The following is a 25,075-nucleotide window of genomic DNA, read 5'->3' as shown; positions in this document are numbered from 1 at the left end:
CCAACTGCCGAAGCAAGGCAATGACTGCACACTTGTAATAGGTTGTCGGTGCGCTGGTTGCAGCTTCTCCACCTCCCTTGACCAGGACGTTAGCTGGACTCTAGAAGTTCTTCTTGCTGAAAGATGTTGCCACCTCTCGGAGAGTCTCAAACTTCAGCAGCGGGACCATGGCTTATATTACCCAAAAACTGCTTACCAAAGCATCTATTCCCAGTGCAGTAAGAAAGATAATCGAGCAAGCTAGCATGTTAGGCTTCTAAGAAATAACATAATTTTTAGCTTATCACTTTGAATACAATGGTTATTTTGCATCAAGGCTAGGCCTCTGACAGTCTGTGACCAAAACAAGAAGAAAGATTAAATGTTCTTGGTACACAGATGTCCTTTCGTCAGATAACTGCATCTCTGGTCCCTCTGTGGAATTTAGCTTAAGTCTGCTGATTCTAAAACACAAGCAGGTTCTCAGCCTTGCAGAAGCAAAGGTTGCAAAAGTTAAAAAAAATACGGTTTTAATCTTCCATTACATTCCCCTCCACATTCCCCTGCCCATTATCCTCCCCATTTCCTTCTCCCGCTCGCCTCCCGGTTCCCCTCCCCCTTCCCATTCACCTACTCCTAACTCTAACTCCTAACAAACCCTAACCTTAACACGACCGATACCCCCTATCACTACTCCACATCCCCTAACTCTACCCCTACCCTGTCCCCTAACTCTATCTCTACCCCTACGCCGTCCCCTAACCCCAACCCTAATTCTACCCACCTTCCTCTAAACACTCACCGCACCTCTATCTCCTACTTTTAACCCCTTCCCCTAAACCTAATACAAACCCACTTCCCCGAACTCTAATCCTAACCTTAAACCTAGACCTAATCCTTGCCCATGTCTCCTAACCCTAACCATGATGTTACCTCAATCCCAGCCCTAACCCTTACTCTCACCCAACCCAAGCCTAAACCCTACCCCTATCCCCTACACCTCTCTCCTTCCCCAAACCATACCCCTTACCCCTATCCCATACCCACACCCCCAAGCCTACCCCTTACTCACCCCGCTTCCATTACCCTCTTTCTCCTACCCCTTTCCCCTACCACTCCTTCCCCTAGGTTAGGGTAGGAAGGGGAAAGGGGGGGGAAGGGGAGGTGAAAGGAGGAGGGCTGGGGTTAGGGCATAGATGTGAGGGAAGGGGAAAGTAAGCAGGAGGGGGTTGGGATGGAGGAGGTGTAGGGGAGAAAGGGGGTGTGGGTGAAAGGACATGGAAGATGCAGGGAATGGGGTTGGCAGGGCCAGAGGGAGAAGAAGGGGAGAGATTCAGGCCATCATGATGTTGTCCGTCCTCTGTTCAGCTGGGATGCGAGGTTCTTCTGGCAAGTGGGTGATAGGCCGTTGTGTGATGCAGCTCAATTCCCAGTCTGTTGGTGAGCTGTGCCCAGAGTGAGGTGGGCCGGGATGCCGAACCAGGTAACCCAACCTGCTTGGGAGCAGGAGTCCGTGGATGCATCTGGCATCGGGATCACCTCAGGTCAACGAGTGGTGCAGTCTACCACTGTGAAAGGATAACAATTACTTTGGGAAACGGGTAAGGGGCTGGCAATGTCCACATGTATGTGGCTGAAAAGTCTCGGACGTGTTCAAAATCGTGCATGGGCATTCTGGTGTGCCTGTGTACCTTGGAAAGCTGGCAATGGGTGCAGGTTCTGCCCCAGTCCACAATCTGCTTTCGAAGCCCATGCCAGACGAAGTGTTCTGCCACCATATGAACCTTGGACCTGATGGAAGGGTGGAAAAGGTCGTGGATATGATGAAGACTTGCCTGCGCCACTGCTGAGGAACCACTGGTCACAGGGTGCTCATCACTGATTGGATTCGGGAGGATCTGGCACTGCAGGCCAAAATGGCGCTGTCGGGGGTTTCTGAAGGCCTGCATCTCCTCGTCGGACTTCTGATCCGGGACAAGCTGGTCATAGTCTAGTCTGGGTATCAGCGAGCAAATGGCCGGTTGGGAGAGCGCTTCAGTAACCACATTGTCTTTCCCTGCCTTGTGCTGAATGTGGGTGGTGAACTCCGATACAAAGGACAGGTGTCGGTGTAAGTGGGCCGACAGGGATCTCTAGCTATAGCGAGAGCTTGAGTGAAGGGCTTGTGGTCGGTATAAATTGTGAAAGGCCTCCCCTCCAAGAAATAGCGAAAATGAGGCACAGCAAGGTACATCCCCAGCAACTCAAGGTTGAAAGCACTATACTTGCGGTCTGGCGGATGAAGAAGTTGGCTAAAGAATTCCAGTGGTTTCCACAGTCCATTAACCTGCTGCTCCAAGACAGCACCAATGGCAATGGCAGAGGCTTCGATGGAGAGCACCATAGGAAGGTCGGTGCGTGGGTAGAGGAGCAGGGTAGCCTTCACGAGGGCAACCTTTGTGGCTTTGAACGCCCTGTTGGCGTCTGGAGTCCAGGCGAGTATCTTGTCCTTGGCGAAGAGTGTCTGCATGATGTGTGGAGCTCCTGGAATGAATCTGTTATAGAAGTTGACCATACCTGCGAACTCTTGTAGCCCCTTGTGGTTGTCCGGGCATGGAAAATCTCTGATTGCAGTGACCTTCATAGCAGCTGGTGTAGCTCCTTCGGCCATGATGATGTGGGCCAGAAACTTCATGGACTCTTTCAGGAACTGGCATTTGGCCAGGTTGATTGTTAGGCCAGATTCGGTCAGTCGGGAGAAGTGGGTGTGCAGGTGAGACTTGATTTGTGTCCAGTCTCTGCCTGCGACAAGAATGTCATCCAGATAAATGAACATGATATTCAAATCCCTGCGCACCGTATTCATGAGGTGCTGGAAAGTCTGGGTGATGTTCTTGAGCTCGAAAGGCATGCGTAGAAATTCAAACAAGCCGAAGGGGGTGATGATGGCCATTTTGGGGATGTCCTCAGGCTACAATGGGATTTGATGACACACGCGCACCAGATCGACCCTGGAAAATAACCTCGCGCCATGCAGATTGGCCGTAAAATCCTGAATGAGAGGGATGGGGTAAGGGTCAGGTACTGTCGTGTCATTAAGCCATCGCTAATCTCTGCAGGGGCGCCAGCCACAGGAGGCTCTGGACCAGGTGGAGCGGCGAGGCCCTAGTTCCTGCAGATGCGAGAACTCCTCTTTCGCTATCTGGAGCTTATCCGGCAGGTTTAACAGTAATGTATAATAAACTATGTCAGATATTGTGACACGAGGTTCACATTGGGGAGAATATTTAACAGTGATATATGGTAGAGTTTGGCAGATACTGTGACATCAAGTTCACATTGGCGAGAAGTTTATGGTGATGTACGGAAGACTGACGCTGATACGGTGACACTGCATTCACAATAAGGAGAAGGTATATCAGTGATGTACAATAAACTGTGGAATATACTGTGACACAGTTACACCAGGTTCACATGGTGGAGAATGTTTAACGGTGATGTACAATAAGTTGTGGCAGATACAATAACACCAGGCTCACATTGGGAAGAAGGTTTACTGGTGATGTACGGTAGACTTTGGCAGACTCTGTAACACCAAGTTCACAGTAGTGAGAAGGTATAATAGTGATGTACGATAAACTGTGCCAGATACAGTAAAACTGGTCTCACAATGGGGATAAGGTTTAATGGTGATGTGTGGTAAACTTAGGCTGATACTTTAACACCAAGTTAACAGGGGGAGAATATTTAATGTTGATTAAAGGTAGACTGAGGCAGAAACAGAGGACTGTGAAGGTTTAACAGTGATTTACTATAAATTGTGTCAGATACTGTGACAAGATGGCGCAGAGGGTAGACATGTGGTTCCACCCTTCCCCAGTTAGACTATTAAATGCTCAATTTTAAAAGTTGTAAAATTGATTAAAAATACTGTTTATAGACTTTGGAATAGTCGAGGATCGAAATAGCTGCAAATTTTTTAAAAAGTGAAAACTCAGTTACAGAAGAAATTACCTTACAAAAGTGTTGAAGAATCGAGGCCTAGTTCAAGTTGAAGCAATGGAGTCGTTGACTGGAGTCCCCAAGCCTCAGAAGACTCCTGCCCGGCTTAGTATTACAGCAGCGCCATCTTGTGCAATTGCAAGATGGTGCAGGCTCAGCGATGAGTTTGGCTGGTTTCAACTCATACGCTCGTTAACTCGGGGGCGAGGACAGGCCAACTGCGTGCCTGCAGCATTGCCTGGTGGTCCGGGGGTGCGCAGTGTAGTGTCGGAAGATACACCTGCGCGGTGGGTGGCCCGACCAGGCATGCGCCATGCGTTGAGGGTCCACGAACCTTTGGAGAAGGTGTGGGCTATGGGGGAGCCCGAGTGATGGCCAGCTGACGAGGTAGGCATGCTGTTGTCGGGTGTCCAGACCTGCAGCTGCACTGGAAGAGAACCCACTGCTTTGGAGGAAGAAGAGAGCTCAACTTCATTTGAATTTGAAGAACTGGGGACTGAGGCAAAAGACGGTCGGCCTCAAAGGGAGGTGATGGATCCTGGACTGGATTCTGTGTTTCCAATTCTTGAAGAGATTGCTTAGCTCATGGAAGATATGGCAAATATATCAATGCAGATGACTCATCAGATGACTCAAGGATTTTTGGAAATGAAAACTCAGATGAACACTGTGTGTGAAGAAAGAACTTTTCTGAAGCAAGATATTAATGTAGTTAAGAGTGATGTTACGAGATGGACACGATCAGTGGATACTGTGCAAAATCATTTTAAAAAGATTGAGGAGGCTTTCTTGAATGCAAGAGTCAAGTGGAGAGTAATAGAGAAAAAATGGAAATAGTGGAAGATCCTTTTGTAGATTGGGGGATTCAGAAGAAGGAATTATTGAAGAAGTTGGGCTCATTAGAAAAACAAAGTCGTAGAAATAATGTTATGATAGTAGGTCTTCCGGAAGATATGGAAGGTTTGGATCCGGTGAAGGTTTTGAAGAAATGGATCCCAAAAGTGTAGGGCAGGTAATTCATTCCAGATGGACTGGAATTAGATCGAGCAAACAGAGCGTTAAGGAAGAAACCGTTTCCAGGCCAATTACCACGAGCAGTTTTGATTCGCTGTTTTAAATATCAAGACAGAGAGGTGATCCTCCAATTGGTGGTGCAGAAAACACGGCAAAATCAGGCTCCACTGATGGTTCAAAATAATAGGTTTTTTTTAAATGCAGATCTGAGTCAAGAAATTATCAGAAGATGCTGAGAATTTAATTCGGCTTAAGAAGTATTGTGGCGAAAGGGATATAAATTTGCTTTTCATTATGCAGCAGTATTGAAAGATTTTTATGGGAATTTTTAATCTCAGTTTTTTGAAAATGACCATGATGCTTTAATATTTGCTAATTCATTGCCAGATGTACGAGGAAATGGGCGATCATCACCATTGTCACCGAAGGGAAGGGTCAATGGGAATGGAAATGGGAAGATTGGAAAATATGGAAAGAATGGGAAAAAAGTTGAATTGAAGCAAAGTCTTCGCAATATTGAAGATCCGGAACAATCATTGGGACTGGAATCACTGGGTTGAATGTTTTTGTTTCAGGACTTTGTGAAAGTCTGACTGGGGGTGGGTGACACTGAGTCCTTTAGTCACCTGCCACTTGTGGACTTTACCACCCCCAGATTTTTAGGGGGCTACTACTTTTGAGTAGATTGTTTTGGGATTGATTTTTCTCTTTTTTTTTGGAACTTTTAAAATAGGTGGGGATTCGAATACAGCGAGACTGAGAAGGGGAGCATTATTTTATAGTAGGATTCACATTTGTGAGAAGGTTTAACAGTGACCCTCTTTTCAATCTTCTTCAGCATGATGCTGAACCAAGCCATGAAAGACCCCAACAATGAAGACGCTGTTTACATCCGGTACCGCACGGATGGCAGTATCTTCAATCTGAGGCGCCTGCAAGCTCACACCAAGACACAAGAGAAACTTGTCCGTGAACTACTCTTTGCAGATGATGCCGCTTTAGTTGCCCATTCAGAGCCAGCTCTTCAGCGCTTGACGTCCTGCTTTGCGGAAACTGCCAAAATGTTTGGCCTGTAAGTCAGCCTGAAGAAAACTGAGGTCCTCCATCAGCCAGCTCCCCACCATGACTACCAGCCCCCCCACATCTCCATCGGGCACACAAAACTCAAAACGGTCAACCAGTTTACCTATCTCGGCTGCACCATTTCATCAGATGCAAGGATCGACAATGAGATAGACAACAGACTCGCCAAGGCAAATAGCGCCTTTGGAAGACTACACAAAAGAGTCTGGAAAAACAACCAACTGAAAAACCTCACAAAGATAAGCGTATACAGAGCCGTTGTCATACCCACACTCCTGTTCGGCTCCGAATCATGGGTCCTCTACCGGCACCACCTACGGCTCCTAGAACGCTTCCACCAGCGTTGTCTCCGCTCCATCCTCAACATCCATTGGAGCGCTCACACCCCTAACGTCGAGGTACTCGAGATGGCAGAGGTCGACAGCATCGAGTCCACGCTGCTGAAGATCCAGCTGCGCTGGATTGGTCACGTCTCCAGAATGGAGGACCATCGCCTTCCCAAGATCGTATTATATGGCGAGCTCTCCACTGGCCACCGTGACAGAGGTGCACCAAAGAAAAGGTACAAGGACTGCCTAAAGAAATCTCTTGGTGCCTGCCACATTGACCACCGCCAGTGGGCTGATAACGCCTCAAACCGTGCATCTTGGCGCCTCACAGTTTGGCGGGCAGCAGCCTCCTTTGAAGAAGACCGCAGAGCCCACCTCACTGACAAAAGGCAAAGGAGGAAAAACCCAACACCCAACCCCAACCAACCAATTTTCCCTTGCAACCGCTGCAATCGTGTCTGCCTGTCCCGCATCGGACTGGTCAGCCACAAACGAGCCTGCAGCTGACGTGGACTTTTTTACCCCCTCCATAAATCTTTGTCCGCGAAGCCAAGCCAAAGAAAGAAAAAGACTATGAACTGTGTCAGATACTGTGACACCAGGGTCACAGAGGGATCAGATTTAACGGTGATGTACAGTATGTTGAGGGAGATAATGTGACACCAGATGCACAGTGGGGATAAGTTTTAATGGTGATGTACTGTAGACTGAGGCAGATACAGTGACACCAGGTTCAGAGTTGTAGAGGGTTTAACGATGATGTACGGTAGACTGAGACAGATACTGTGACAATGGGTTCACAGCAGTGAGAATGTTGAATAGTAATGTCCGATAAACTGTGTCAGATACAGAAGTTTAACAGTCATGTACGGTAGACTGAGGTAGATATTGTGACACCAGGTTCACATGGGAATAAGGTTTAACGATGATGTATGGTATGTTGAGATAGATAATGTGACACCAGGTGCACAATGGGGATAAGGTTTAATGGTGATGTACTGTAGACTGAGGCAGATACAGTGACACCAGGTTCACAGCGGGGAGGAGGTTTTATGGTGATGTAAGGTAGACTTTGGCAGATAATGTGACACCGAGTTTACAGAAGTAAGAAGGTTTAAATGTGATGTACAATAAACTGTGTCAGTTAACGAGACACCAGATTCACAGTGGGAATCAGGTTTAACAGTGATGTATGGAAGGCTGTGGCAGAAACTTCGACACATGGTTCACAATGGGGAGAGGTTGATCACTAATGTACGATAAACCATGGAAGATACTGTGACAGCAGGTTCACAGTGGGGATAATGTTTTAAGGTGATGTACGGTAGACTGAGGCAGAAACTGTGAGACAGGATTCACATTTGTGAGAAGTTTAACAGTGATGTACTATAAACTGTGTCAGATACTGTGACGCCAGGTGCACAGTGGGTATAAGGTTTAACGATGATGTACGGTAGACTGAGTCAGATACTGTTACTCCGGGTTTTCAGTAGTGAGAAGGTTTAAAAGTTATGTTCAATAAACTGTGGCAGATACTGTGAAAGCAGGTTTACTATGGGAATAAGGTTTAACGTTGATAAAAAAAAATAAAATGTGGCAGATAAAGTGACAGAAGTTTCACTGTAAGAAGAAGGTTTAACGGTGATGTAAAATAAAATGTGACAGATAAAGTGACACCAGGTTCACATTGGGGAGAGGTTTAATGGTGATGTACGGAAAACTGAGGCAGATACTGTGACACCGAATTCACAATGGGGATAAGGTTTATCAGTGATGTATGCTAAACTGTAGAAGATACTGTAATCGCAGGTTCACAGTGGGGAGCAGGTTTAGCGGTGATGTACGATAAACTGTGGAAGATACTGTGACCCCAGGTTCACAGGGGGAATAAGGTTTATCAGTGTTGTACAATAAACTCTGTTAGATACTGTGACCCCAGGTTCAGAGTGGGAAGAATATTGAAGATGATGTACGGTTAACTTTGACAGATATGCTTACGCTGGATTCACTGTAGTGAGAAGGTTTAACAGTGATGTACAATAAATTTTGGCATATACTTTGACATTGTGATGGTACAGATCTATCACCAATGTATATAGTGTATATAGTTACAGTATCTAGACTGTATTTACAGCGATTGGCTGAGAGCTTAGCCACGCCTACTGTCTGGGCCTTAAAGGGTTCTGTCCCTAGCCAGGTCGGATCATTCTGGACTGGTCGGCCACCTGTGAAGAGCTCCTGCCTTTTGCTAATAAAAGCCTTGGTTTGTATCAACAAGTCTTTGATTCTTTTGACGAGCTCTACAATTTTATTAGCAAAAAGAAAAAATATTTTTTTTTGAACAGGATAGAGCGTTTGACTCGGCAAGAAGAACTTGACATCGACCCACAGTCAGGTACAGCCTTCAAAGCCTTTAAGTTCTGGCTAATGAACTTTGAAAACTTCCTGAGATTCATTCGGGTGGAGGAGGATAACCAGCGTCTAACATCATTGCTGTCTATGGTGTCCTTGAGAGTCTACGAGAACATCCAGGATGAGACCACTTACACCACAGCCATAAAGGTACTGAAAGAACTGTATGATCAACCGGTGAACAGAGTTCATGCCCGGCTCATGCTTGCGTCGAGGAAGCAACAGCCCAGCGAGTCCAGCAGGGCATATTTACAAGTATTAAAGGGATTGGGCAAGGACTGTAACTGTGTGGACAAAACTGCTGCCGAGATCACTAGCGACCTTGTCCGGGATGCCTATGTGGCCGGGCTCCGATCGAACAAAGTGAGGCTGTGCTTGCTCGAACAAGGGGTAGAAAAACTAGAGGACATGGTCTGGATTTCGATCACAATGGAGGATGCAGCCTTAACACCCAATGAGCTCTCTAGGGACTGGACCACACGTTCTGATGTCGGTAGAGTGCCCTTCTACCTACCACCCCCCGAGATACTGATGGCCTATCGGCTGCTGCTACACTGCCCCCTGCGAACCCAAAATGTTATTTCTGCGGGAGGGACAAGCACAGCAGGTCCCAGTCCCCAACAAGAAAAGCCAGGTCCCAGAAGTGCCTTAAAAAGGGCCACTTTGCTGCAGTCTGGAGGTCTAAAATGGCCGCCAGCAAACACAGTGCCTCGTGTGAAGCCCAACCACCACTATCCCATTCAAACTCTTCTTCCCCAGAGCTCTCGTCCAATGAGAGCGAGGGTTCCCTGCACGGCAACACCTAACGTCACGGAAATGCCAAACCCGGAAGGGGCAGCCCACCCTCGCAACCATGGTGTTGGCCCGCCTCTCGCCCCCGTGCGGAACACTCGACCCAGCCACGGTCCCGACTGTGGCAACCGCTGCTGCTGCTGTCGCCACAGACACCCCCGGGGCCGACGCTACCGCTGCTGCTGCCTGCTTCCCGTCTGCCGCTGCCGACGCCGCTGCCGATGTGGCCACCACGACCGACTGGGGACCGGCCGCGGCCAACGCTACCACTGTGGAATATACTGTGACCTCAGGTTCACAGGGGTAATAAGGTTTATCAGTGTTGTACGATAAACTCTGTTAGATACTGTGACCCCAGGTTCAGAGAGGGAAGAATGTTGAAGGTGATGTACGGTTAACTTAGACAGATATGCTTATGCTGGATTCACTGTAGTGAGAAGGTTTAACAGTGATGTACAATAAATTTTGGCATATACTTTGACATTGTGATGGTACAGATCTATCACGAATGTATATAGTGTATATAGTTACAGCGATTGGCTGTAACTATATTGGGGAGAAGGTTTAATGGTGATGTATGGTAGTGAGGCAGATATTGTGACACCAAGCTCATTGTATTGTTCATTTATCTTAATTACTATATCTAATTTATATGCTCCATTTTTTTGTGGTAACTTCCAAACATTCCATAAACTTCAATTCTAGTCAGATTTTGTTAATTTAAATAGGTCACCACTAAAAGCCCAAATTGTTTGGTTACTAAAGTACGCTGCACAAAATTAAATTCTTTACCTGGGTTTGGTTCAACGGCACTTCAGTCTCCTTCATTATTTTTTCAGTCCCATGTTTTGTGCTTTCTGCTTTGCTCAGCCAATTCCCCAAATGGGCATCCAGCCTCTGTCTTCTCAGCTTGACCCAACGTCTCCTCTGTAAACTTAAGCAAACCAAGGAGACCAAAGTTTTCACATCTGCATTTTCAAAAACAAAAATGACGCTGTGACTTGCAGTTTCAACAGATAGCAACCTGAAAGTTAAATACAATAATCTGCATCAGGAAGATTAACGGGCTTTTTAAAAAAAATAATTTCCACTATTGAAAGAAAACTCCTCTGGGAACACCAGGCTCTTGTTGAACAATTCCTGTTGTATTCCTCAAAATGGTTTGAATCTTGATTTCAAGCAAAGTCATTTGGTGAGATTGTTGGTCCAGAACAAACCCTGCCCACACACTCCCTTGAATACCTGTAAAGTCCTAGCTCAGCTCTGCTCGATGCTAAAGCTATCAGAGATTTTCTGATGATATAACGGTTTTCAGATGATGATTTGTTGAGCACAAATAAACACTAATGCTTCCGTGAACAACACACCTCTATCTGAAAACCAACAAGAACCTTCCCGAGTGGTAAACATTCACCTTTTGTGCACCAAAGTCTGGTGAGCTTTTGATATGTTCAATTCTGTGCACAGTATAAGAATGGCCTGCAAACAGTGGACTTGGCGGAATGAGAAGTGAGATTGGACTGTGAATCAAGGAACTTTTCTGAACTTACACACACATTACACACACGTGCACTTAGAATTAGAAGGGGGGGGTAAGTTAGGTAAAGTAAGTTAGTAAAATGGTGATAAGTTAAAGAGTAATTCTGTTTTCATGTTTAAAAATAATTAAAATCAACTTTTATTTAAGCAACCATTTGTCTTGATGAATATCTATTGCTGCTGTGTTTTGGGATCCTCTGGTCTCGTAACAAAGCACCAAGCTTCAGAACAACCCGAATTCTTTAGGTTGTGATATTTGTTCATAATTGGGCCCCGGCATCTTTTGAAAGTTATTATTTGACTCTTCAATAATTTTTGGTAAATATCAACAAGACATAATATCATTTCACTGTTGTGTTTGTGTCGTTGGACAATTCCCTTTCCATTCAATCAGAATTAGAGTTTTGGGTGCCGTATTTGAGAAAAGATGTGCTGGTGTTGGAGAAGGTCAGAGATGATTTACTGGAATGATATCAGGAATGAAATGGTTAGTGTATGAGGAGCAATTGTCGACTCTTCGACTGTACTAGTTGGAGTACAGAAGGATAAGGGGGTCCTCAGAGGCATTTCAAATAATGGAAGGCCTGGACAGAGTACATATGGCAAAGATGTTTCCCATGGTAGGGGATTCTAGGACAGGAGAGCATAATTTCAGGATAAAAGGGTGTCAATTTAAAACAAATGTGGAACAAATTATTTTGTCAGTGGATCGTGAATCTGTGGAATTGAGGTCATTGGACGTATTTCAGGCAGAGATTGACAGGTATTTGATTAGTCAAGGAATCAAGGGTAATGGGGAGAGAGCTGGGCAGTGGGGCTGAGTGCAAGAATAGTGGAATAGACTCAAAGGGCGTACTTCTACTCCTTTATCTTGTGATCTATATCCTGCTGGAGACCTAGACAACCTTCCTCTTGTTTTCCATTCTTAGAAAACAGTCTGCATCATGTGTTTATGTCATGTGAACCCATTTCCGATTGAATCGCATGCTACACGTGACCCACACTCCTCCAGGCTATTTGCTCTCATGTTATGCCATTTTAGCCAATTCAATAAGATAACTAAAGACAGCTGCGTTTCTCTCAATGCAAATTCTACATTGACAGGACTACATCTTCCTCATTTTGAAAATTAGTATCGAACAGCTCAAATGAGATTTCTTGCTTCTTTTTTTGAAAGGGAAAAAATTGCCATGGGTTAAATTTGAATCAAATAAAATAGGACAGAGGAAAAGCAGAAGAATTTATATCCAAGTGGGAATTGAAATTAATGGTTGGTGATAAAGATAAACCATTGTTTAAACATTTGATTAATATATGGAATAAAATAAATTATGAAATTGGTGTAAGTGGATATACAAATCCTCATCTCTTTTTCGAAGGATCATCAATTTCTGAATAGCTGGTTTCGTAAGGGGATTATAAATGTTGAAGATTGTGATGAAAGCGGTAAAATAATGTCATTTGAGCAACTGAGAAATAAATATCGTATAACTCATTGCAATCTTTTTTGCTCTTTCCAACTAAGGAAATATTTGAAGGATAAGTTAGGACCAACCATGTTGTACTGAAATAGAAATTCCTTATAAAGAGGAATTGTTAAAATGTTTACTTCGATAATGTATTCTTTATTGCTAGTAGGAATTTTTAAATGAGGAGTTCATAAGTCTAGACAAATGTGGGAAATGGATTTGAATGTTGTAGTAATGTATGATATAAATTAGTTCAGTATAATTGTTTTTACATCAGTCATGTACCAGATGTCAGCAAGGATTTTATCTGAAAGCTACACCTAGAATCAGGTGACTCACGCAGTTGGATATGAAAAGCACTGCAGGAAGCTGATTTGGCAATAGGGATCACGTGATCCAGGGGAGTTGTATTAATTCACTTCAACTCAGCAGTCTGGAATTATTGACCAGAGTTCCACACTACAGCAGTGAGGAAGGAATTTACAACTAGTTTTTCTTCTACAGTTACTTCTTACACTAGAGAAATTGATTAGAATAAAATCAGAATTATCAGATCATTGTTTTAAGTGTGGTGAAGATGTAGCAACTTTCTTGCATTCAACTTATCTTTGTCCTAATGTAAGATCTTTTTAGGGAGAATTATAAATTTTTTGAAACAAGTGACAGGAGATGTTTTTCCGCAAAATCAAACTTTATTTTTATTAGGAAATATTGAATGAACAAGGCCCAAATTAAAACTATTAATATATCAATTGAAATTTGTTAAATTAGCCTTAGTGGTGATGAGGAAATGTATTTCATTAGTTGGAAATCAGATATATTTTTAGGGATGCCAAGATGACATGCAAACATTCAAAGTTGTATTCTTCTGGAAAAAATTACATATAGCTTGAGAAATATATACTCTATGCTTTTCCAAATTTGGCACATTAATATTCAAATATTAGGCTTCAATTTGTAATAATGCCCTTTCCATCCCTCTAGACATGGGAGATTCTCCTCTAAGTTGTAAAATTTTAATTTAGATGTGTTAAATTTCCTCGGCACCGCGAACTCTAGGGAAGCGCAGGACTAGCGCAGGGCACCAGAAAACAAGAAGACCAAACCCCATCAACATCTTGGAAGCAGAGGATTCAATCCACAGGTCAGTGACAATGGAAGCAGACCAGTGAGGGGTTCTGCAGCTGAAGGACCCACACAGGTGACAGGCTGTTGGTGACTTGAGGAGAGGAACCCACGCAGGCTGTGGGCTTCCGGATAAAGCAGTCAAGGAACTCACACCAGGCCGTGGATTCCTAGAGACTGGTTGAAAACTGGCTAAAAGGGTGTCAGACCTGGGATATGAGTGGGTGCTGAAGGATTCCTAATCGTGTCAGAGGTTCAAAACTGGAGCTCGCATTACCAATGGCTTGGATTGGTCTGTGAGCACTGAAAGAGAATCCACAGACCCTCAATGACTTGACCCAGGATTCGGGATGGTGGGGGTGGGGGAGAATGACTCTCTTTTCCTTCCTTCTCTGGCTGCAAGAGGCATTTCAGCCAATTTCTGCCAATGGCGAATCTGTCTGTCTTTCAGCAAGAAAAAAGCAATTTTGTGTGATATGACACATTTTAAATACATGACAGTAAATTGTCTCCTGAAATAGAGAGAGAGGTTCAAGTTTCAAACTATTATAAACTCCACTCACCAGAGCTACCTGGATTATACCTCTTCCCACTTATTTTTTTGCAAGGACACCATTAATTTTATCACAACTCCTCTGCTGCATCTGTCCTGTGACAGATTATATATTTTACATTGTATATAGAGATGTTTTTGAAGGATAGATTGTAGGAGTTGTATAGGTCACAAACAAATACAAACACTTTGCAAAACAGCTCTTACTTAAAATGCAAGAGCTTTGCCGAGAGTGAGTCATGCAGGCGCCAAGAGCCGCCGAGAGCCTTTGCAAAGACTGTCTAGCTAAATAATTTCAAAAGCAGGTGCAAAATGGAATATTGTTTTTAAAACAACATATTATTGGACTCAGAAGTTAACTGTTCTAAGAAGGTCATGTGCTTTTGCAAGCAGAGAGGAGACACCAAATAGGCTTTTTGCTAAAAGAGAGAGAGATGGCAAGCTGGCATATTGTTGAAACCCCATTTTGAAGACGGTTTGTGAGTTCTCAGTTCAGCCTGTTGAAAAACCTTGTTCTACATACAAGAGAAAATGGCTGGCTAGAAATGGTGTTTCACCTGAAATAAGTGAAACAAAAGCAACTCAATGGTGACCTGCAGAGGAGGTTATCATTTGGAAAACTCTGATGGTGAAAGTTTCTTTGGCAAGACACCAAAGTGGCTGATCAAAGGGAATCAGTTTTTGTGTGTCCAATGAGCAAGAAATCCCTCTCTGAAACCAACAAGAGCCTTCGTGGAGGGTAAACATTTACTTTTAAGCACCAGAGCTTGGTGAAAAGTCATAAATGTTGAATTCTGTGCACAGTATAAGAATTGATAGATACCGGTGAACTTGTAAGAGTGTCAAAGAACTTTATACACATTAAATACACCTGTGCTTAGAATTATAAAGGGTTAATGTTAGGCAGTTACATTAATAGTGATAGTTTAAAGTTTGATCCTGTTTTTTTGTTTCAAGGAAATTAAAAAGACATTTGTTGAAGTATCCGTTTGTCTTGGTGATTTTCTATTGCTGCAAGGTTTTGGGGTCCTCTGGGCCTGTAACAACCCCAAGTTTAGGTCTTCATACCTGGATACCCAAAATGTCTTATTTCTTCAATAATTGCCGATTCCCCCATACAGTCATTGATAAAGCTTGCAACCATATCTCCAATTATCTTTCTGCCTTTACCCCATCTCCTTTCCGACAAAACACGGACAGAATCCCGCAGATTTCTCACTTACCACCCATCAGCTGCCACATCTGACACGTTATCCTTGGACACTTCCAACTTCAGCACCATCCTCTAACCTGCTACATCTAACCCGCTCCACTCATATCCTTTTTTCATAGGTGCACGTCTTTCTGTGACTCCCTCGAAGGCACTTCCCTCTCCACCCACCACCACCTGATGCACTCCCCATTGGAACTGCAGAAATTGCCAAACTTGTCCCTACATCTCCTCTCACCTCCATCCAAGGCCACAATCAGGCCTTCCAGGTGAGGCAGTGTTTCACATGCATCCAATCCAACCTAATCTAATACATTTGGTAGACTCAGTTGACCTCAATATCAGCAAGACCAAATACAGACTGGGTGGCCATTTTGCTAAATACATGTGCTCCGTGGATCTAAACTTGAGCTTCCTGTGACCTACCATATCAATTCTCGAACCCTTCCAGCAACATGTCTGTTGGCCCCATCCTTCGCCAGGATGAGGGCAAACAATCTTAAAGAAAACACATTATATTCCTCCTGGGTAGCCTTAAACTCTATAGCATGAACACGAATGTTTCTAATTTAAGCAGCCACTCACCTCTGTCTGATTTCACTGTTTCCATCTCTTGATCTACTGCCCATTTGAATATAATTACTCCTTTAAGGCAGAAGACTTGACAGTGGTGTTTTCCCCATATAGCTTACATAGATACATAGAAGATAGGAGCAGGAGTGGGTCATTCAACCCTTCGAGCCCGCTCCGCCATTCAAAGAGATCATGGCTGATCTTAAAGTGCAGTACCCCGTCCCCGCCTTCTCTCCGTAACCCCTAATTCCCTTATACTGAAGAAATATATCTAATTCCCTCTTAAATATATTCAATGAACCTGCCTCTACTGCCCTCTGTGGCAATGAATTCCACAGATTCACCACCCTCTTGGTAAATAAATTCCTCCTCATCTCAGTCATAAATGGTTTGCCTATTATCCTCGAACCATGGCCCCGGGTTCTGGACTCCCCCACCATTTGAAACATCCCTTCCGCATCCATTCTGTCCAGTCCTGCCAGAATTTTATATGTCTCTATGAGATCCCCTCTCAATCTTCTCAACTCCAGCGAGTTCAATCCCAATTTGCGCAATCTTTCCTCATAAGTCATTCCTGCCATTCCAGGTATCAGCCTGGTGAATCGCCTCTGCACTCCCTCCATTGCAAGAACATTCTTCCTCAGATAAGGTGACCAAAACTGCACACAATACTCCAGGTGTTGTCTCACCAAGGCTCTGTACAGCTGCAGTGAGATATCCTTATTCCTATACTCAAACCCTCTTGATATGAAGGCCAACATACCATTTGCCTTTTTAACCGCCTGCTGTACCTGCATGCTCACCTTCAGTGACTGGTGCTCAAGAACCCCCTAGGTCTCTCTGCACTTCCCCATCTCCCAATCTATTGCCATTCAAATAGTAATCTGCCCTCTGGTTTGTATTACCAAAGTGGATAACCTCACATTTATCCACATTGTAGTGCATTTGCCATGTATCTGCCCAGTCCCCCAATTTATCCAAATCACACTGGAGCTTCCTGACCCCCTCTTCAGTGCACACTAGCTTAGTGTCGTCTGCAAATTTGGAGATATTACATCCAATCCCCTCATCTAGATCATTAAAGTAAATTGTGAACAGTTGGGGTCCCAATACAGATCCCTGTGGCACCCCACTGGTCACCGCCTGCCACTCAGAAAACGAGCCATTTATCCCAACTCTCTGTCTTCTATCTGCCAGCCAGTTCTCAATCCACATCAATACCTTGCCCCTAATCCCATGAGCCTTGATTTTGCATGCCAGACATTTATGTGGGACCTTATCGAAGGCCTTTTGGAAGTCCAGGTACACCACATCCACTGGCTCTCCCCCATCTATATTACCTGTCACCATCTCAAAGAATTCCAATAGATTTGTCAAGCACGATTTTCCTTTTGTAAATCCATGTTGACTCTGTCCGATCCCTTCTCTGCTAGTCATAGGCTCTGCTATTACATCCTTAATAATGGATTCCATCATTTTGCCCACTACTGATGTAAGCCTCACCGGCCTATAATTCCCTGCTTTTTCTCTACCCCCCTTTTTAAATAGTGGGGTAACATTAGCTACCCTCCAATCCATGGGCACTGATCCTGAGTCTATTGAGTTCTGGAAAATAATTCAGAATGTCCACTTCCTTAAGTACACTAGGATGTAGATTATCAGGCCCTTGGGATTTATCGGCGTTCAATCCCTTCAATTTCCCCAAGACCATGTCCTTAGAGATACTGATTTCTTTCACCTCCTCCCTTTCACTAGTCTCTATGTTTCCCAACATCCTTGGGAGGTTATTTGTATCCTCTCTTGTGAAAACAGAACTAAAGTAAGAATTTAATTGGTCTGCCATTTCCTTATTCCCCATTATATATTCCCCTGATTCTGACTACAAGGGACTGTGAGAGATGAGAAAAACTGACATTGCAATATGAACATGAAGAAATGAAGAAAATAAAATTGATACATAAGTAAATGAATGAAGCCAGTGCAAACAACATGAGACATGGATATTAGAAGGCAGGAAGCTGACACTGTCTGAGTAAGATAAGAATCTCCTACACCAGCAAGTTCACTGAATGAAGGAGAGAAGGACAGACAACTGAGAATAGAAGTAGAGTTAGTCTGAACGAGATAAGGGTCGCCAAGCCCCAGATAGAATTAGCAAGGCTTGCATAAATAATTAGAAGACCTTAGTCAGTATTAGCAAGTTATACATCTATAATTAGTAAGCCATACAACAGATTTTTCAAGTATGCATATTTAACTAGTAAACCCTAGACAAGATTAACGAACCCTGCAGATGAAGGGACTGAAGCCCTGAGAGTCGGGAAGGTGTGAATGGGGACGAGGGCTAGGATGTGAATAAGGACAATGGGAATAATGGCATAAGAAGACACCGACAGGATACCCCCTGGTCCTCCAAGTCTACTGAAACTGCACGTAGGCAGGAAGGATTGCCTCTGCCAAACCCATCCAGGGGGCAGAAGAATGTAAGGGGGAGGGTATTCTGATACTGAAATTTACTGTATAAAAGTTGGGTGAGCCCCAGTGTATGTGTGTATTCCCAGGGTAAGGGGAAGCACCCAACTTTGCATTGTTGTTGTAATAAATGTTCTTTGTTCTCAATATTTGTCTCAAGCAATTTCTTTAAAGGTACTTCTATTTCTAACAAATGGGGTCTTGTCCGGGATCACACTCCCTCCACTGACAGAGTGCCCGACGACGAGAGTAGGTGCATCCCAGCTGATTCAGCTGGACTCACGGACGACGGGTGGCTGGTCAGTGGAAGAAGCGAGTGATATCCAAGAAGAGGCATTGAGAACAAACAATGGAAGAACGTTAAGGAAGCGCGCTAGAGCCTTGCTACTGGAACCCGGTAAGAGGAATTTTACTTGCCTATCAGTATGGGAAATATGGGTAGCAAGGAAGAGAGTCCTGGTAAAGGATGTGAGGATCAGATAACTACACACAGCCCGCTTGGGTTGATGTTATCTGACTGGGGTACGGGAAGGACCCGTGGAAAGGACAAACTGACCATGGTCAGGTATTGTTGTAGGGACTGGGTTAAATACCCGATAAAAGGGAGCTCCGTGTACTGGCCAAAACTCGGATCCGAGGATGACTGGATGTGTCAAGCTTTGAACATATGGCTCTATCAAAACCAGGGAGAGAACCTAGAGAGCAAGGAATATGCAGCCTGCTGGCTTAGGGGATCGTGTGATCAATTGATTTTGAAAGAAAAAGAGTACAGGGACAAGAGAGATGAGGAACCTTTTGTCCCTGAACCACAAGGATGGGATGTGCTACATTCCCTCCCTCCACCTTATGTTCCTCCTATGCCGGCTCCTATCTTTCCTCCCCCTCCTATAACCTACCCTTCTGCACCTTCCCCACCTCCCCCACCACTAGGGAAGAGAGAAGAGAGCAGGAGTGGTATGATGACTCGCTCACAATGCACTCGATTACCACCCCCGTTGACAGGAGAGAGAGGAAACTTTAATTCAGAACAGTGTGAGACTCTTCAGGAAGAAAGGGCAGAGCCCCACAATCCATCTCCCAGGGGGCAGGAACCCAGACCTAATAAGCCAGAAACCAACTGGATGCGAACCCTGCGGGAAGTTCCCGTAGGAGAGGGTCTCGGTTTCGTAAATGTGCCCCTGACCAGTACTGAAGTGCGTAACTTTAAGAAAGAACTCACCTCCCTGATAGAAGATTCCCAGGGATGTGCCGAACAGTTAGACCAATTTTTTGGACCAAATCTATATACTTGGGAGGAGTTAACATCTATCTTTAGGACCCTGTTTACTTTGGATGAGCGTGGAATGATCCGCCAGGCAGGGATTAAAGTCTGGGATAGGGATCACCAAGGGGGACTAGATGCGGTACCAGGAGAAACTAAATTCCCCTTGGCAAGACCTAATTGGGATAAAAATACCAATTACGGTCGGGTATTGATGGAAGAGTATAGGGTTAATTTGATAAGAGGAATCAAGGAATCTGTCCCAAAGGGACAGAATTTCAAGAAAGCCTTTGAGGTTTCCCAAGGTCCCGACGAGACCCCCTCCGCATTTCTGAATAGATTGCGCACGGCAATACAGCAATATGGGGGTCTCGACATAGAATCCCCAGCAGGGCAACAATTGGTACAAACTGGTTTTGTTACCAACTCAGCCCCAGACATTAGAAGAAAATTACAAAAAACAGAAAATTGGCATGAGCAAGGAATTACCCAGCTACTACATATTGCACAGAAAGCATTTGTCCAGAGGTCTGAAGATAAGCAAATAGGGAAGGCAAAAACATTAATCCAAGCAGTCAGAGAGGTAGTAGATGAGCGACATAAAAAGGATAGGGACTGTGTGCCAGCTCCTGTATGCGGTGAGGGAAGCCACGGGTGGGGAAGTGCGGACCCCAGTGGATGGAGGAGTAGAGGAGGATTCCGGGGACGAAGACCCTTCCCGGGGCACCTTAGAAACCCAGGTAGAGATTGGGGAAACGGGAACATTTGTCTGTTTCCATTGTAAAAAGGAAGGACACTTTAAAAAGGATTGCCCACTGCGAGCCAGGGACACACGATCCTATGCCCTGATGGAAGCAGATTATGAATAGGGGGGTCACGGTTCTCAGTCAATACACACTGTGGGGCTGCACGGAGAACCATTAGTTAATTTATGCATAGGACCCCACAGTGACAACATGATATTTTTAGTTGATTCTGGAGCAGCCCGATCTAGTATTTTACACCAACCAAAGGGGGTTAAAATAGAAGGGACAATGATAGTTTCGGGGGTGGGAGGAAGAGACTTCACATTCCCTGTATTAAGAGAGGTCAGAATCCAAATGGGAAATAAGGTAATAGTAGAGGATCTTCTACTACTTTCCCAGGCTGGAGTATGCTTATTAGGACGAGACTTACAGGACCAATTGGCTATCGGTACCAGACCACTAGAATCAGGCATCAGGGTTCAATTTTATATTTTAAGCGTGGAAGATCGAGAACTTATCAATCCAAGAGTATGGGCAGAAAAAGGCAATAGAGGAGTTTTAGACATTCCTCCCCTCCAAGTTACTTTAAAAGACTCGCAACAAACAATTAGAAGAAAACAGTACCCAATTCCTATGGCTGGCCGCAAAGGTCTGCAGCCCGTAATTGACCAGCTGCTTAAGGATGGTATACTCGAACCTCGTATGTCACCCTTTAATACCCCGATTTTACCTGTCCAGAAACCAGACGGTACCTATCGATTAGTACAGGACTTAAGGGAGTTGAACAAAATCATTCTCACCCGTCACCCTGTTGTACCTAATCCCTATACGATCATGAGTAGAATCGATCCCCATAGTAAATGGTTTAGTGTGATTGACCTCAAAGATGCTTTCTGGACCTGTCCGTTAGCAACAGAAAGCAGAGACATGTTTGCCTTTGAATGGGAAAACCCTTTTACTGGACGTAAAAATCATTACCGATGGACTGTTCTTCCTCAGGGCTTTACAGAATCTCCAAATTTATTCGGTCAGGTCCTGGAACAGATACTAGATGAGGCTCCTCGGAGAGACAATTGTCAGCTAATACAATACGTAGACGACTTGTTAATTATTGGAAGAACATACGAATTGGCTAAAGAATTTACTGTTGCACTTTTAAATTTTTTAGAAAAAAAAGGTCTCAGGGTGAGCGAATCCAAATTACAATTTGTTCAATCAGAAGTTAAATACTTAGGTCATCTGGTAAGTCAGGGAACTAGGAAAATAAGTTCAGAGAGGATACGTGGTATTCTGCAGATTCCCCCTCCTAAAAATGCCAAGGAACTTAGGAAATTCCTTGGCTTAGTGGGATTCTGTAGAATCTGGATGGAAAATTATTCTAGCCTTGTCAAATTTCTTTACGATAAACTCACGATTATAGAAACCAAAGCTCTAGTCTGGACAGACGATGAGATTAAAGATTTTGACTTCGTTAAACATAGCCTTACGCGTGCCCCAGTCTTGGCACTACCCGACTTAAATAAGCCTTTTGATTAATATACTAATGCCAAAGGAGGTGTAGCCACCGGAGTATTAACCCAGGACAGGGCAGGCTATAGACAACCAGTGGCTTTTCTATCAAAGATTTTAGACCCCATTTGTTGTGGCTGGCCAGAATGTGTACAAGCCATCGCAGCCACTGCTGTTTTAGTTGAGGAAGGACGGAAAATTACTTTCGGCGCCCCTATGATAGTTCACACCCCTCACACAGTCCGCAATATTCTCTTACAACGTGCTGGGAGATGGCTCACGGACCCTAGAATTTTAAAATATGAAACTATCCTAATGGATAGGGATGATTTGACCTTGCTCACGACTAAAACCCTTAACCCAGCAGCGTTCCTCGTTGCTCCAAAATTGGACAATTCCACAAATGAATTAGAACATGAGTTCTTAGAAGTCATAGATCTACAAACCAAAATTAGGGAAGATCTAACTGATGTCCCTTTAAAAGAAGGTGAAAGGTGGTTTATTGACGGCACTTCACGATACTTTGCAGGAACTCGCTATAGTGGGTACAGTGTAGTGGATGGGAAGCAAGGACTAGTGATTGAAGCCGGTCGCCTCCCTGGTCATTGGTCAGCGCAATCCTGTGAATTATACACCCTATGTAGAGCACTCCACGGCTTAGAGAACAAAATAGAGACTATCTACACTGACTCTAAGTACGCTTTTGGTGTAGTCCACACCTTTGGGAAGATCTGGAAAGAACGGGGAATGATAACTGGTAAAGGACAGAAGTTAGCCCATGAACACGTAATTGTCCAATCCCTAGATGCTCTGACGCTCCCGACTGAAATAGCCGTAGTACATGTCCGAGGATATCAAAGTGGTGACAGTCCTGAAGCTCAGGGCAACAGACAGGCTGATGCAGCTGCCAAACAGGCTGCACTTGCGGAAACTATTCACATCCACCTATTACTGCCCACACCACTAGAGATTAAAAAAACCCCCATCTTTTCACGGGAAGAGGAGGTCTCAATGAAAGATCAGGGATTTCGCCAAACAGCCGACAGGTTGTGGTGGACGGCAGATGGACGTCAAGTCCTTAACAAAGCATTAGCCCGCCAAGTGGTAGATCAGCTACACCAACAGACACATTGGGGAACTCAGGGGCTTGTTGATGCCTTTCAACGATCCTTACACTGCTCCGGTATATATACAATAGCTAAACGTACTACTCACAGCTGTCCGATCTGTCAGAGAATCAATAAGAAATCTATGCGCCCTGTACTGCCTGGCGGTCGCGACATAGCAGTTCGCCCGTTTCAACGCATAAAAGTTGATTTTACAGAACTTCCTAAAATTGGTATTTACAAATACCTTCTAGTCATGGGTGATCATTTTACACGATGGGTTGAAGCTTTCCCCACCCCGAATGATCGAGCTATCACTGTAATCGGAATACTTATTGAATCTGTGATTCCAAGATATGGTCTGATTCAAACCATTGATTCAGACCGAGGAACACATTTTACCTCTCAGGTTCTCCAGGGTGTCTGCAAGAAACTGGGAATAGACTGGCAACTACATACCCCATGGCATCCCCAAAGTTCAGGTCGAGTTGAAAGAATGAATCAAACTTTGAAAAATCAACTTACTCGACTTCATGAAGAGACTGGCCTCTCCTGGATTAAATCTTTACCATTAGCCCTGCTTAGAATTCGCACAGCCCCTCGTAAAGACCTTGCAGTCTCACCATACGAAATGATGTTTGGACTTCCATTTATGGGATTCCACACTGATACCCCTATCCCTGAGGCTAATGATTAATACATTTCAAAATTTCTACAGGATCTTTCTACTTCTATACATGTCCTGAAACAGAAGGGATTATTAGCCCAAACTCCACCCCTGGAATTTCCTATCCATTCTATTAAACCTGGTGATTGGGTTTATGTCAAAGCATGGCAAGATAACCAACTGAAACCTGCCTGGGATGGTCCCTACTGTGCACTTTTGATTTCAGACGCTGCCGTGCGAACAAGAGAAAAAGGCTGGACCCACATCCAATGGATTAAACCAGCTACCGAACCACAGGATCAAGACAGTCAAACTCAACCCTCCACCTGGCGTGCAGTGCCTCATCCTTCTGACCTGAAACTTACACTACGCCGTGAGAAAGTGCCGTAATGTTGTTTTTATTCTTTATTGTATTGTTTAATTGTTGCTTCTCCATTTCTGGGACATCACTTAATTACTCACAATGTATTAAGTCCTCCTGGAATAGGGGCAGCAGAGGTCACAATTTTTTTCCTTTAGAGTTTAGACAAGGTGTAGATTTAGTTTTTAGCCATAGTAAGATATGTTTTAATAAGTGATTCCAATACAGACCAGGGGACCAGAACAGCTGTAGAGACAATCACTTAACTTCCCACATAGATATTAAAGGTATGAGTTCTAAAGCGTTATGACACAGACACACTGAATGTCAGTAACCAATGCACCTGTCAGAGAGAGAGAGAGAAGACTTTTGCTAATGTACACAGACAGGCTTCGACTCACAACTTCAATTCTACTCAGACTGTTACACACATTTCTAATCGTAATGCACAATCCTCCCCAGACTGGTCTTTTCTCAAACATCCTTTGGGTTCCGCCGGCATTTACAATCCTTACTACTGCATCGTTAAGGGAAGTTCCAGTTATAAAAGGCAACAGCGGCTACAGATCGCTAACGCTCCTTGCCATCTGAAACATCTAATCAGACTCCATGCAGCCTTGGGCATTATCATCCAACACAACACAATGGCCCTGAGGTTACGGGCTGAAGATAAACAACGTTTACCAGACACACTTCAACAACACCGCCTGCCTCTCGATTACAGCTTCGCTGCTGAACGCAGCACTTGTGAAAGACTCCTTAAAGACACTACTCATAACGGGCAGGCGGTTAAGAACACTTCTTCAGGACGTCAAAAAACTTCCCATGCCCAGGGACAGACTTTGCAACCTCGGTCTCTGCGGGATGGACTGGACTTTTCACCGGTTACTGGAA

At 44.4% G+C, this 25,075-nt stretch overlaps 1 protein-coding gene and 1 long non-coding RNA gene across 2 annotated transcripts in view; one reads left to right on the top strand and one right to left on the bottom strand.

Moving 5' to 3' along the window:
• LOC138745209 (uncharacterized) overlaps positions 1 to 9,923 on the top strand; it is a 60,506-nt gene extending 50,583 nt beyond the window's left edge. Inside the window, exon 2 of the mRNA XM_069902272.1 lies at positions 8,732 to 9,923. Within this exon, the coding sequence (XP_069758373.1) occupies positions 8,814 to 9,923 (1,110 nt within the window). The 5' untranslated portion in view covers positions 8,732 to 8,813. The remainder of the gene's footprint in view (positions 1 to 8,731) is intronic.
• A 459-nt stretch (positions 9,924 to 10,382) lies between these two features.
• LOC138745772 (uncharacterized) overlaps positions 10,383 to 25,075 on the bottom strand; it is a 29,068-nt gene continuing 14,375 nt past the window's right edge. Inside the window, exon 3 of the long non-coding RNA XR_011346501.1 lies at positions 10,383 to 10,524. This is a non-coding gene — a long non-coding RNA (uncharacterized lncRNA). The remainder of the gene's footprint in view (positions 10,525 to 25,075) is intronic.

Source organism: Narcine bancroftii, chromosome 11 (assembly GCF_036971445.1).
Source record: "Narcine bancroftii isolate sNarBan1 chromosome 11, sNarBan1.hap1, whole genome shotgun sequence".
NCBI lineage: Eukaryota > Metazoa > Chordata > Chondrichthyes > Torpediniformes > Narcinidae > Narcine > Narcine bancroftii.
This window is presented reverse-complemented; position numbering and strand designations above follow the sequence as displayed.